Consider the following 15,935-nt stretch of genomic DNA (forward strand, 5'->3'; position numbering starts at 1 on the left):
GTGTATTCAGAAAATAATTTAACGAAATTTTTTTATCTAATGAAATATTACTGCTAGAATACATGTTAAAAAATTTATATATACAGTTAACAAAATTTTCATATTCATGCAAAATAAAAATTTATGTAAATTCCTAGACGCCTTATAACATGAAAGCACTCGTACAGAAATGAAATGGTCGAATAGGCATCCTATTCCCAACATGAAATTGATGTTCATTTTAACAAAGCAGCAAATAAGATTCCACGTTAACCCAAAAAAAGCCACGAGGTTTAAGACCACTAAAAGGTTAAGTTAAAAAATTCCCAAACTGGATAAGTAATAAGAACACAGTTTAGTATCAGCAGAACAAATTGGAGACGTGTGTGAAAACCTACCTGAGTTCACATTTAACCAAAAAATGTGTCCCCATGTTAGAATAACTCCAACCAACCAAGTTTACCGAAAGACAGTCGCACACCATCTCACCCACAATCCAAACTGAAACAGCGCAACCAAATTATCTTGTCGGTAACTTGCACTTGACAGACAACTTGGAAAACTATCTAAAACAAACTGGGAAGCTTTTAAAAAAATAGTCCATTCCATTCTTCTAGGTGAAAGCGAAACAAAACCGAGTCTCAATATAACAAAGCTGGAATTTAAATCCTACAGCCCGCACAACATGTTTAAAAATGTTTCAAATTCAAACATCCTGAAGACAAAACAGGAACATCTCCCACAAAAAAAATAAAAATAAAAAATAAACATGATCGAACCAAAAGCCAAGCAGCAGCACCCAAGATCAACGATACCGACGAAGGGAGAGGGTATTGTTTCTCTTCCAGGTCGCCCTGCGAGAAGGGCGTGCCTTGTGGTGTAAATGTCCTTTTCCACGAAGACCCCTATATTTCTTTCCCGCAGAAGTCAGCCCACGCAGCTCTCTGTGCTTGTGGACAGGGTTGCAGATCCAGTTAATTCTTGGGTCATTTCTAATAGCATTGTGTGCAGCATCAACAAGGATTATCTCATAGTACTTGTATGTTGAATCCTGCAGCAATGAAAACGATATAAAATTTTGATAAACAATGTGTGCGCAAGCATTTTAAGTAACCTTCAAAAAGAAGTGCAGATGAACCAAGTGAAGGTACATACCTCATTAATCCAGTAAGAGTTGAGAACCTTAAGGCCTCCTAACTTCCGACCAGCACGTTCCTCTGCAACTGATCTTTTGCTGCGTTGAAACTTCAGCTGTGTGACACCTTGGTTTGTGGGCTTCCCGTAAACAATACCCTTGGGAACAGGCCTTTTCCGACCACCTCGTCTAACACGAACACGGTATATCACATAACCCTGCAATATAAAACTCGTTACATGGATACTGAGCAATACAATATATTAAAGCCAACAAACAGAAGTAACACACAAAGTGAGGCAGGACATGCTCACACACAAAGGTGTGCACACAACCAAACCCAACCCCCGTTCTCCTTTTGATTTGAAACCCTGGAAAACAAACCAACATCCACTCATGCAGAGTTTCTTCTGTAAAGATCACATTTAATATACATTCACAGATAAACAGTCTCTTTCTGAAACAAGGGCCTGTGCTTTGAAGCACATAGCAGATGCTTCCCAGAGTGTTGCCAAATTGAACACCTGATACTTTTGTCAAGTACTCTTCAGATGCGTGAAAGATACTTAAAAAGCATATTAGTGCTTCAATAACATATCTTAAAACAACCACAAATATCCCAAAACCCTTTTTTCAGAGAAGACACACCACATTATTGCGCATAAATGTTTGACAAGTAAAAAAATATATCAATGCTTCATTTGGGAACATAGATTTAAACCATTATTGCTTTATACTTAATTTGACAAAAATAAAATCAATGCAATTTGTATTCCTTTACTTTGAATCCACAGGATTCCAAAGCAGTGGCTTGAACTCTAAGCTTTCAATATGTACACCCCTTTTTCTAGGACTCACTGCAAAAAAACTACCCTAGGTAACACAGTAGAGGCTTTCCCTAGATTAATAAAACCAGGCGCAAGTCCTTTGAACATTTCCATTATTCCTTTTAATGGATATATAATTTCTGTAGACGAACTCCTAGGCATAAAAAAATAATAATAATTTTCAGCCCTCATGTCCAACTTAAGCTTTGCCCAACTACACTTACTCAAAGTTTCATTGCGTGACTTAATTCCACGATGTTATTACAATTTTGAACATCTTCCTTATTTATGCAGGGTTAAAAAGCTAAAAGTGCTTTGCCTCCTCTCATCCTAGCTCTCCCCTTATTTCTCTAACTATAGCAAATTTAAATGTCTTTTCCCCCTTCTATAGCTCCTAGCTTAATATATAATTATATGCTTAAATCTAGAATTACTAAAATCATTGTTTTGACAGATTTTTCTCGTCTCTGTAACTCTCAAAGATTTTGATATTTTTTCATTGGTAAATTTTATTAGTTAATGACAATTTAATGTTGGCAGAGCATGTGAAGTCTGGATAAAGATAAAGGACTCAAGGATATAGAATGCTAATATGAGAAGACAACGGCACCACAATTTTGCAAATTTTGACTTATGATATGTGGGAATACTACACATTTAATAATATTGTTTTTACATATATACATCAATATTTTGTCATGTTCTACCAAAAATATATATAAAAAAAATTATCAAAAAGGCCTAAGGGTGTATTTGTTTCATCAGCTAAACTTTTGTAGGACTGGACTAGCTGAATATTATTGGCCATGACTGAATCAGATAATTATCCTATTATGTGTTTGGTTTGGTATTTATAAGCGTTAGGATAGGAAGCAAGCAGTATTTTTTTTTTTCCCACTTTTTGGTCTTTTTCATGACAACTCATGCTAATTTCTTTATTTGCAACTAAAACATTTTTCAGGCGAAAAATAGAATGACTACAAGAGGTGAGCATAGGAAATTTCCAATTACAGCAGCCATCAATCTAGGGCCTACTACTGCAATGTCATTTTTTAACTATAGATTATAGTTGTACCAAATAGGAAAGCCCAAAATGAGTCTCTGCTGTGTATATTATTTGCAGACGATATTAAGTTGGTTAATGAAACAAGAGGAGAAGAATCTCCCATTTATGGAAGTAAGTCTTAGAACGTAGAGTTTTTAATATAATTATAAATAAAGACAAAATACATGAAATGTAAATTCTAGTCATTTTAGGAGGAACATTGGAATTCAAGAAATTCTTAACACTGGTGAGATTCAGTACCTAGGATTTATCATGGATGCTGGAGAAGAAATTAAAGAATACGTAAAAAAAAAGTGTAGTTAAATCTGGTTGGGTAAAATACAGAGAAAAAGTAAAAGGATATTCCAATAGGACCACTATAAGACCAGCAGTTGTAAGGATTACAATGTTGGGAAACTAAGAAGTAACATATCAAAAAAGATAAAAATTGAAAAATTAGAATGAAAAATGGATGAGGGGTATAATTCTTAAAGATAGATTATAAATTATAGAACAAACAAATCCATGAAACTTGAGCATACCACCTACAAAAGATAAGAAATTTTAACGATGGTTATATTGGTATGAGCACTACTACATAGTAATGTAGGCTAAACAACAGAGAAAAGAGGAGTTAGTTATTAGTGCTAGTGTGAAGGGGATGGGTTGAACATGAATAAGTTTGATGGTGATTGGGTATTCATCAACCCTCAACTTTAGGAGCATGTTGTCAATTCGGGACCTTCTGCAATGGTGATGAACCCTCCAGCCTCCTTGATTTCGGTTAGGGCAAGGAACTTGCCAAAACAATTTTCTTTACATTAGAGCAGGAGTGTCTTCTCCTTTGATATCCAGCACTGAAACCAAGAGGAAGGCTTGATGCTGAGGAAGCTCTAGCAATTATACAGGGCAGACAGGAGCCATTTGATTTCACCCACATCAAGAAAAATAGAGACCCTCCTGCCCTTGCGATTTCCGTTAACCCTGAGGAGGTTGACCTTCTCACCATCAAGAGCTAAGTTGGATTCCCTCTCAATGAAGATGCTCAAACTGCCATCACATCGCATTGCGGAAAGAGGGAGAGCACAAAAAGGACTGCAGCCAAACAAGAGGCTAAAAGCCAAGGTTTGAGGAGAGAGAGCTTCGAATGGAAGGAAGTGGTCGACGAGAGGGATTTGCGAGCGAATCTAGGGCTCCGACAAAAAGCAACAAAGCTTCCAGGGAACAACAGCCATAGTAGTTAGAGGCGCGAGGTGAGCCGAGGCGCAAAGGCTCTTTGAAGCTGAGGCGCGAGGCGAAGGTGCGCACCTCATGAAGGTGAGGCGCACAATTATTAAAATGGTGTAAAATGTCTATTTGGGGTAATTGATATATGAACATATGAATATCTAGTAATATTAGAATTTAAAATGCCAAAAAATTCAATTACAAAATTGAAAATTTAGCCCAAAAGCATCAACAATTCAACATAGTTCAACATCAAAAGAAAAGAGTACAAATCAAAAAATAGTAGCTAAATTTCAATAAAAATAAATAAATATTATGTATTAATTATAATTTATAAACTCACATTAATTAAACTAAATATTACAAATTAAAAAATAGTAGCTAAATTTCAGTAAAAAGAATAAATATTATGTATTAGTTATAATTTATAAACTTGCATTAATTAAACTAATATTTAATTAGTAATTACATATAAAGAAGAGGAAAAAGAGTAGCCAAATTTCAATAAAAAGAATAAATATTATGTATTAGATATAATTTATAAACTTACATTAATTAAACTAAATATTACAGATTTAAATCAGTAGGTAAATTTCAGTAAAATAAATAAATATTATGTATTAGTTATAATTTATAAGCTTAGATTAATTAAAGAAAATATTTAATTTATAAGCTTACATATAAAGAAGAAGAAAAAGAGAAGCAGCATGCAGCAGTCAGCAGCACGCAGCATGCAACAAGCAGGCAGCAGGAAGAAGAAGAAGAAGAAGAACTCGCGAGGGCTCCTGCTGGTTGGAAACGAAGTCGCGAAGGGTCGTGCTTCTTCAAAATGTCGAAGACGAACTCATGATCCTGGTTCGAAGCTAGTAGACGAAGTAGCGAAGGCTTCCAGCTGGTTCGAAGGCTCGCAGATGAGCTCATGTTGCTGGTTCGAAGGATCGCGAAGGCTCCTGCTGGTTCGAATGTGCAAAACAAACTCAGGAATGGCTTCGAAGGGCTAGGGCTATGTTCGTTCGAGTCGAAAGAGGGCTACGGGTCTGGCTGTGGCTATTTCTCTACTTTAAATGACTAAAAAATCACAAGGCGCGACTCACTGTGCCTGTCGCCCCAGTGCGCCTCGTCTCGCCTAGCGTCGCCTCTTGCAGGTCGCCTCGCCTCACCTGGTTTGAGGCGCAAGCCTCTTTGCTTCACTGCGCCTTGCACCTGAGGCGCGCTTTTAACTACTATGACAACAACAGAGTTCTGCGCGAGGAGGAGAATGGTTGTGACTCGAGAGATGTTCAAAGGCTTCGAATAAAAAGCACACGAGTGGCTCTACGGCTTCGAATAAAAAGCCCACGAGTGGCTCTAGGGCTTTGATGCAAAGCAACGAGGCTCCAAGAAACAATGACAAAGAGCTAAAAGGGGAGAAGAGAGGTCAAGAAAAGCTCTAGGGCTCCCAAGGTATGCATGAGAGAGAGCTTTGAGGGAAAACAGCTGCAAGGCATCCATACCAGCTATTCTAAGTAACAGCCCCTTGTTTTCCCCTCATGGGTAGGATCTCTGAAGTGGAGTTGCATCCAAAATGGCAAGAGGATTCATGCAGTTGACCCCGCATGGTGGGACTAAATACTCAAGAAGATTAATTACAAATATCTGAAAGGATGAATGGTAGTGGAAGCAAAGTTTGGATTGGTAAAAAAATGGACCAAAGAAATTATGCTAACCATTCTAAGCCCTAAACTCCTAACTGATAACAAACTCTCTTTTTTTACTCGTTGGCCCTGATTAAAAGAATCAAGGAAATTAATTACAAATGTCTCAAATGGTTAAGGACAATGAAAGCAAATTTTGGATTCAATGATTCATACAAAATAAAATTGAAGAAATGATGCCAGTCATACAAGTCCTAAAACAACCCCTCTTTTTTCCCCTCACGGTAGGGTAAGCAAAATATGCACAAACAGGAATAGAGTCAATAGACATATAGAGATGGCAAACTGAGAATGTGTTAAAATCTAGCATAAGTATTAGAATGAAATCATGGGCATTTGTAGCAGGGTTTGCAAATAAAATGGGCTTAGAAATGACAACTGAAAATGTGTTGCTTCAATGCACCGATCACATGTTTCCTTAATCCAGGATGAGTCCATGGGCTTACTAGCCCTCATGCTTAATCATCTTTCGGATAAGAAATTTCTCCATGGATTCGATGCTGCAACATTTGTGTCCCCGCCCACCAAAAAACAAAAACAAAAATTACACTTGTGCCCGTACAGACCACACTCATTCCCCCAATGCATGGTGCACACACTATCCGCACACCCAGCAAGCCATAAAGTCATTCACCCACTGCATAGCGCACACACATCTACGCCTCCACCAGAAAACAGAACATGTAAGAAGATAGTTTGTCATACTGCATCATTAATTCACGTTATAAATTCAAAAACCAATGAAACGAGTCAAAACAAATCAGTAAGCTCTACATATAAGCAAACGATAAATTTCCTCACGTAATCTAGAAAAGCAAGTCTGATCATGAACAAATTTTGTAACTCAAAATTTCAAGTTCGTTTCACTACAATTACGCGGCAACCAAACAGAAAACCAAAACATAAATACCTGTTTGGCCTTATAACCCAACCGGCGAGCCTTGTCGGGACGCGTGGGGCGCGTGACCCGAACAATCGATGGGTGCTGACGATACTCCCAACACCTAACCCTTTGCAAGAACCTCATCACATCTGATTGCTTCTTCCTCCATAGCTCCGACACGTACGTGTAAGCCCCTAAATGCAAAACAACAAAATCAAAACCTCAACAATCCATTCTCCCAAATAATTAAGCAAATTGTAGCGATTCCGCAGCACCAATCGAATCCGCATTGAGACTTGAGAGAGAGGGAGGGAGGAAGAGAGCGAGAGAGAGACATACCCATGGATGAGAGATGCAACTCACAGACGCGAACTAGGGTTTACGGGGAGTTAGGTTTTGAGGGGAAAATGATTGATGATATATACTGCAGATCAATCCAGGCCGTCCATTTTTGCGAGGAAGCATGAGGCTAAAGATGAAACGCTGCGAAATGCCAAAAAAAAAGTGACGACCAATGCAAGTCCAAAACTACATCGTTTAGCTTGTTATTATTATTATTATTATTATTGTTATTATTTTATTAATAAAGATTATTATTAATTGTTATTATTGTTATTGTAATTATTATTAGTTTTATTGTAATAATGTCAATTAATATTTTTTTGTTTGCTATTGTTTTTGTTTGATTATTATTTTTTTTATTTTCATGATACTGATTATTATTAGGGTAATTATTATTTTTATTGTTGTTATTACTATTTTTTATTATTTTTATAATAATTACTACCCTTAAAATATCATTTATTTTTATTTTATATTATTTTTCTTGTTGTTATTATTATTTTACAACAAATTATTATTATTTTTATAATAATTATTATCCTTAATAATAATTATTATTATTATTATTGTCTTTTACTATTAATATTCTTCTTGTGTTATTATTATTATTATTATTATTATTATTATTATTATTATTATTATTATTATTATATAACAATAAATATTATTTTAATTAAAATTATTATTTGTTGTTATTATTTTTATTATCATAGTGACAATAACTAGTATTATTAATAAATGATTTTGATTCCATGGAATCAAAATCAATTTCAGCTACTGGAAATACAATTCTTCCATTTGGAGGAATCTTATTCCAACTAGAATATGATTTCGCTATTAATTTTGCAAACTAAATGCAGGAATGTGATTTAAGTTCTAATATTTGATTGCCTTCCGGTCTTGATTCCGCAAACCAAAGGAGGGCTTAGTGTGTACAAGAAAATAAAATAAAAATTTACATAAAGAAACTCTCTCTCTCTCTCTCCCTCACACACACACACACACACACACACACATGCGCGCACACACAAGATCCTCAATATTGTTTTAGACTTTGTTTCAATCTTTCTTGGTTTGTCTATAATTAGCATTGAAATTCTTTATATTATCTACAATGACTTTTGGTTTCACTCCATCACTTAGAGATTGCAATCCTAGCTCTTCTTTTGTTTAAGATTCAGTTGAGGAATCTTAGGAAAATCTACGTTGACATGTCTAGTTGGAAGGAACCAACATTGGAATTGAATGATGGTTCCAATCCCGATTCTTTTATGTTTAATTACGTAATAGTATAGAATGCTTGTTTTTGTGAAATCAACATTGTCGCGACGTTCCCTGACGCAAACTGGACGAGGTGATAAAGGTGGTTTTAAAATGATATTTTTGTAAAGAACAAAGTGTTATGGAGTCGTCATTAAACTTTTTGTGTGGTTAGAATACTTGATTACTACCCAATTAAGGGTAAAATCGGTCTGCATTACCAAAGTAGGGATCGGGAGTTCGGTTACGCGATGGGAAGGTATGAGCACCTCCTACACGCCCGTTCTTACGAAGGGTACCTCATCAATAAAAAATTATTCCACAAATTAAATTTAATAAGCTTGTGAAATTACTCTCTTTCAAAAATTATGAAGAAATGCACAAAATAAATACTATATAAGTATTTCCTCAAAACCGGGGTATATTGTATTCCGAAGAGCTCATACCCTTTTGTTGTAATTGTAGGGATGAAAAATCGAGAAAATAGGGTACAAAATAAACTCTCAGTCATTTTGAAATTTTGTAGGGGTTTTTCTAAGTATGAAAGTAATATTACAAAAGGTTTTTGGAAATCATTCAAGATAGAAGAGGATGCCAAAAATGGTTTTCAAATTCTAAAATATTTTTCTTGATTTTTATCTAATTTTTATATTTTTTGTAATTTTCCCATATTTTTAATTAAATAACAAAAATCAAAAATATTTTTATAATTTTCTCCTAATTTTTTTTTTGAATTTTTTGTGATATTTCTGAAATTTTTATGATTTTTTAGGATTTTTTCATGAATTATCTAATCATTTAAATAATAATAATTAAATAAAGAAAGAAAACTTGTGAAAATCGGTTTAGAAGGGCAAACAGGTCAAACATTAACTAGTCTAGGGGAAACCGATTTAAGGCCTGGTTAGGGCCACTATGCCACCTATCTGTCTTTGGGTGGATGAGCATGAGGACTGAGGATTGATGAGGTGGCGTCATATGAACCATCCTTGGGGACTATGATCAGACAGCGAGGGAGGAGCACCTGTTCCTCTTTGCACATGGGGAACAGGGCTACCAGGTGTTTTTTGATCGGATGGGGGAGCAATGCTCGAGGAAGTGCTTGACCTGGAGTAATCTTGGCCGTTACTGGGAGGCCAAATCCAACGGTGGAGATAAGGCCTGCACATATTGATGAGGTGGCTGATTCTCGGCCGTGTGGAAGTGTTGAGATCGAACAGAGGACGATGGTGGCACACGGATTACTAACATGGCATAATTTGGTGCGCTGAGAGAAAACACACATTTGACAGTTCTTGAAAGGCCACGTGACTTCTTGATCGAACGGGCAAGGATGCTCCACGTGCTGCAATTTGGGGGTCCTGAGGTCCAAGATACTTAAGCCTCAATTTTTTTTGTTTCTATTTCATTTTCCTTCTCCTCTCTCTCTCTCTCTCTCTCTCTCTCTCTCTCTCTCTCTCTCTCTCTCTCTCTCTCTCTCTCTCTCTCTCTCTCTCTCATGTCATATCTCTATTTTGATTATGACAAATACTAAAGTATTTAATGTCTGTCGAGTTGATGTGCAGGTATTTTAATTGGCAGATCATAGTGATAGCACAAAAAGGAACTGAAGCTCAAGACCCAATTTACGGTTGTATTGTATTTCATTTCTATGCAAAGGGTATGTAATAGTAAATAGGGATTGGTTTGTAATAAGCTCACACACATCACATGCATGATCTAATAGGTAAGCTCAAACCAACCATAAACTAAAAATGACTTTAGAAAAACCTTAGGGAATACCTTTCGGTCGACCGACACCGGACTTTTTCGGTGTCTTTAATTGGACATAAATGACCTTAGGACACACACATTGCACCTATGATTGTTAGGCACTTGAATAGGATTTGTGTGTTTCAAGACAGGACCAAAATGCACATAGTCGACCGAAACAAGCCTGGGTCAACAGTTGACCAAGGTCCTGGTCGACCGAACCAGTGTAGTTCAAAATCCCTAGTCAACCGAAACCCCCTGAGGTCAACAATTTAACCATCTGGTCGACCGAGCCAAAAATGAATACCAATTACCTAGTCTACCTCGGGTCCTCGAGAGAAATCCTAACTGTCTGGTTGACTGAACCATTCAGTTCAAAATGGTCTGGTCGACCCAACCTCGGACATATGAAAATTTACCTCATCCAATCGACCAAAAAGTTAGTTCATTTTAGTCCCGGTAGACCAAACCATGCAAAAAGGCTTTGGATTTAAAGATCCGGTCGATCGACCTAGGCAGTTCAAATTTGGCCCGGTCGACCGAACCATATGAACTTCGGTTGACTAAAAATGTTTCTAGTCGACCGGACCTCTCGGGTGCCCTAAATTTTTACCGCGGTTAAGTATTTTAAACGGGGTTAATTGCATTAAAATGGTTTAAAACTTTCCTAATAATACCCAATAGGTCCCTAACAGTCATAACTCTTCCCATATCTATATATATGAGATCATTTGTGCAAATTAGTATGAGATTAGCCACTTTGATTAGGAGATTCTCTGAAATTTCCAAAACCTATAATACTTATATCTAAGCCCCAACCACTCATACTTACCTTCTATTATTGCCTACATCATTTGTAAGTTGATTGAATGTTTGTGTTGAAAGGTTTGCTATCCTTGTTTGGTGATTATTTGATATGATTTTTCTTGAGAACTAAACGTAAGTATTCGTAGGGGACTTTGTTAATAAGTCTCTCCTAAGAAGACTTGTATTAAACTTCTGAGTATTGCATATCCATTGCAATATCTTGTGAAGTTTGTATTTGTTTGTGGATTGCAAAATCTCTTCAAAACATTTCCAAATATCTTGTGGGATTTATTTTGATATAACTTTGAAAAGATATTTGTTTATGTGATAGTGATCTTTGTTACAATATTCATTCACTCATATATTATTTGCTGAATACAAGGATTACATATATTTTGCAAATCAAATATATGCATTACTTGAGCATCATACGATTGAGAAAATCTGGTGATTGAAATATATATATATAGATACATATATGTTGGTTGATTAATATCTTTGTTTGAGCACATTGATTGAATACCTTGTGACACAAAGATTATACTGGTTTGCACTCTCACGAAATTATTACACCGATAGTAAATCTATTTGAGAGTAGACATCTTAATACCACATTGAGCTTACATATTAAATCATATTGGTGGTGTATGTGATTGAACGTAAGTGGGTACACATCTGCTTTACATGAAAGCATAATCACTGTACCATTTGATTGTGATACACATCTATTGTATTTCCAGGCACGAGCCTGAAGAAGGAGACTAGCCCTGGAATAGTCCCGGATTGGCTTAGACCCGGTTAGGAAAGCTAGGTACGTCATCCTGTTAAGGCGTGTAGGTTGAGGTCAGCCCCGCTAATTGACCTAGTTAAGGTTGAGGTCAGCCCTGTGCTAATTAACCTGGTTGTAATTAGTGCCGCTCCACCCTTAAGTAAGCTATTAGTAGAATCCTCAGGCTTGCGAGCTAGAAGTGGGGACGTAGGCACAGTTGGCCGAACTCCGATAACATATCGTGTGTTTGTTTATATTTCCACACTTTATATTTACCACACGTGTATGTTATTATGTGAATGATGCGCTTTATTTAAATTTCCATATATTTTATTTATCAGCGTATTTGGAACTACATAGAAAGACCCTAGGTTGTATTATTTTGCTAACATCTAGTTCAACGTAGGATAAAAGTTTAAAATTCCAATTCACCCCCCCTCTTGGGAATACACTAATTCTAACACCCTAAGGTTTCTACAATTTTTCTTCAAGCTCTTGGTTACATTTTTGCAACATTCTAAACTGAACCCCCTCTTTATCTTCAATCTCTCTATAATCCATATCCTTTGAAAACCCTAATCTCCTTCTATCTCCTCTCAAAAACTCTATGTTTACCCTGAAACCCCCATTTCGTTCCTGGTAAGAAACTCTCCCTTCGAAGCCAAACTTTCCCCTCTCAACTCTATTCCTTCAAATTTTCTATCTAACTATTTGCCAAGCTTCGAAGAACATAACCTTTGAACACTCCCCCTGATCTCATATTTCTGAAGAACCTTCCCTCTCTCACCCTAGGTATCTTTCTCTCAAACTACCTGTAGCCTTATGAGCCGCGAAGCCTGAGTTCGCGACCTGAACACCAAAAAGGCGTTCCCAAGAGTAGGGTTGAACACAGGGTATGAAATAAAGGTTCAACTACTCAAGTTGTTGAAGACCGAGCCAAGCATCCCTTCCCCCCCCCCCCCTTCTTTTTTAGGTGTGCAATGTGTGTGATTCTGGAAATTGAACTGATCTAAAAGTGGGTTGTCCTGATGTTTATTACTGAGTTTTGGATTTCATGCTTGGTCTTGTTAAGGTTTCTCTGGTTAGGGTTAGGGTTCGGTTGTAGGTCTCGAGTTGAAGACGAGTCAACTCGTCTTCAACGGAGAGAGTGAGAGTGAGGGTTGACTCGCATGAGTTAACCCGGGGTGAGTCATGGGAGCTCAAGTGGACCCGAGTGAGCTGGGTCGCGCACGTGACCTGGCATGTGTGGGCTTCGGATCATTTGGACATGAGCCTCGTGTGACGACCCGATTTTCTATTTACCATTTTTTTATAAGCAATAATAAATCACCTTTCAAATATCTTTAATACCATATATCAATATGACCTGACCTAATGTGGGATACCGGGTAGTCCGTCCATCAAAACATACTATCTATGCAACGGAATACAAAAAGTGTCTGGGTCCCATATATAATACTAGAGTGCTATAACCTCCACACATAAGCATATACATCTTCAAAAATTTACAAAATACTCTCGGGGTTATACAAAACATATCCCTAACTCTAAAACACTTACCCTGAATACCAGGGTAACAAAATCTCCACTATCTCAAAGCTCGCTCCACTCGTCTATCTAGATTTCCTAAAATGTTTAAATTCTGGGTGAGACACCTCTCAGTAAGACGGAATAAATTTTTGACAGTGTGTATGGAAACATGAGTTTGGTATGTCAAAACGCATTCTTTAAATCATTATTTCAATTGAGAAAGCATGTAGATATGTGCTCATAACCATATATATATATATATATATATATATATATTCAAAAGCATTCATTTCTCTAGAAAATGTTCTAGCTTAATGAGTATCCACGTGTACTGAAATCCACATATAGGTATTTTACATAATACAACATATCACATAATTCCAATTCTCCACACCTACTTACTCTTCGTACTGAGCATTCCTCCCCACCTGCCTCAATACCAACTTCTCAACATAGTTTCCATACACAGCATTCCTCCCCATTGGCATCAGTAGGAACATCACACATAAGTCCCATATTGAGCATACATCCTCATCGGCATCAACAGAAACATCACACATAATTTTCATACTGAACATACCTCCCCATTGGCATTAGTAGGAACATCGTACATAATTCCCATACTGAGCATACCTCCCCATCGACATCAGTAGGAACATCACACATAGTTCCCATACTGAGCATACCTCCCCATCTGCATCAGTAGAAACATCGCAAATAATTCCCATACTAAGCATACCTCCCCATCGGCATCAATAGGAACTTATTTTCACAATTCTACATTATTCTCATCCCTTCTTTAAACCAGTATAATACCACCCTTTATACTATATAATACGATTTATAAAATAACATTGTAATAAAATCTCAATTTCAAAAATCTGTATAGAACTATCATGCTACTATTATATATATATAATATATATTTTATCATGTCTATGTATATCGCATCATGTCTGTATATTTCTCATTTCATCATATCTATATAAATTGGGTCTGTATAAATCTCATCTCACCACCTCTGTATAAAACATGTCTGTACATTTCAAATCATCATATCTATATCAAATATATCTGTATTTCTCACATCATCATATCTATATAAATATATCTATATAAAACATATCAGTATATATCTTAGTATAAATCACATTCCCTAGTATAACTGTTATTTCATATTGCTATATAAAAATCATATTTCCTTATTTCATAATATCACATATCTCGGTGTAAAACTACTATTTCATATTTCTCAGGCCACACAATTTTTGAATGATAGTTCATAGCATACTAATAGTCGGGAAAATATGCATGTCATAACATTCCAAAACCATAGACCACATTTCTACTTTCACATACTTTAATACAACCAGTCAATTCCCAAAAATATTTGTCATAATTTATTCCCCTTACCTGTTTACTGAGAAGGTGCCTGCTAGGATCCTTAAACCGATGCCTGCGGTGATCGAAGTTCAAAGCCCTGAAATCACATTTTCCCAAGTTCAATCAACTCAACCATAAAATTATAATTATTTAAACATCCCTAGGCCCATACACTCCATTTAATCAATTAAATTCCAAACATTTAACACATTCATCACCCTTACCTTAACTTTGGAGTGGTGCCTGGAAACCCTAAAACATAAAACTGCTTCGATTAACTTGCTAAGGGTCGCTCCTAGGACCATGTGGTGATGTTTGATCATCGAATCGGGCTGAAATCGGAGAGAAATTAAAGAGAGAAGGGAGAGGGTTTCCGTAGGTTTAGAAAGAGAGAAAGAGATTTTTTTTTTTTTTGTTTAAACTAAAACAAGGCTGTAGGATTTCCTTTTATTCAGCACTACTAGATGAAACCGTCGATGATTTCCCAAACCATTGACAATTTGAGATTTTAACCCTTCCATTTTTCACTATTTTACCGTTACTGGGCCGCTGTTACACAAAACTGTCGACGGTTTTCTAGCCTCCCACCAAACCGTAGATAGTTTGGTCTACACCAAACCATTTTCCATCTTTTATTTGTTTTTCTTCTTATTATTTAAATTTTCTGGGTCTCTACATCCTCCTCTTTTTACAAAAATTTCGTCCTCGAAATTTGTTGTCTATCACATTTACCAACCTTAAGGAAAAGCACCGATGGTAACGCTAACCTGTAGGCAACTAGACCCACTCTTTCCAATATTTCAAATGATCCAATAAACCTAAGGCTCAGCTTACACTTTTTCCCAAATCTCATAATTCCTTTCATCGGTGCAACTTTCAAAAATACATGATCCCCACACCAAACTCTAACTCTTGTCAGCGGGTGTCAACGTAACTTTTCTGTCAACTCTAAGTCGTCTTGATCCTGTCTCGAATAAGTCTGACGTTCTTAAAGTTTTGTTGATTAATTTCTGGTCCCAAAACCTGCTTTTCTCCAATTTCATTCCAATATAATGGAGATTGGCTCCTCCGACCATACAACGCTTCGTATGGTGTCATGCTAATGCTGACTTGGTAGCTGTTATTATAAGCAAATTCAACTAATGGAAAAAACTATATCCAACTACCTTCAAAGTCCAGCACACAAGCTCGTAACATATCCTCTAGTATTTGTATGATCCTCTCCATTTATCCACTGATCTAAGGATGAACTGCTGTGCTGAACGTCAACTGAGAACCCATGACTCCTTGCAAACTCTTCTA

At 36.5% G+C, this 15,935-nt stretch overlaps 1 protein-coding gene across 1 annotated transcript; it reads right to left on the reverse strand.

Moving 5' to 3' along the window:
* Positions 1 to 564: 564 nt before the first annotated feature.
* LOC131163704 (large ribosomal subunit protein eL15) lies at positions 565 to 7,314 on the reverse strand. The gene is made up of 4 exons (XM_058120392.1): positions 7,130 to 7,314; positions 6,818 to 6,984; positions 1,135 to 1,332; positions 565 to 1,030 (listed from the first exon to the last, which is right to left on the reverse strand). The coding sequence occupies exons 1-4, from the start codon at positions 7,131 to 7,133 to the stop codon at positions 785 to 787; spliced, it is 615 nt and encodes a 204-aa protein (XP_057976375.1). The 5' UTR covers positions 7,134 to 7,314; the 3' UTR covers positions 565 to 784.
* Positions 7,315 to 15,935: the final 8,621 nt, after the last annotated feature.

The sequence above is a fragment of the Malania oleifera genome, chromosome 9 (assembly GCF_029873635.1).
Source record: "Malania oleifera isolate guangnan ecotype guangnan chromosome 9, ASM2987363v1, whole genome shotgun sequence".
Classification (NCBI taxonomy): Eukaryota; Viridiplantae; Streptophyta; class Magnoliopsida; order Santalales; family Ximeniaceae; genus Malania; species Malania oleifera.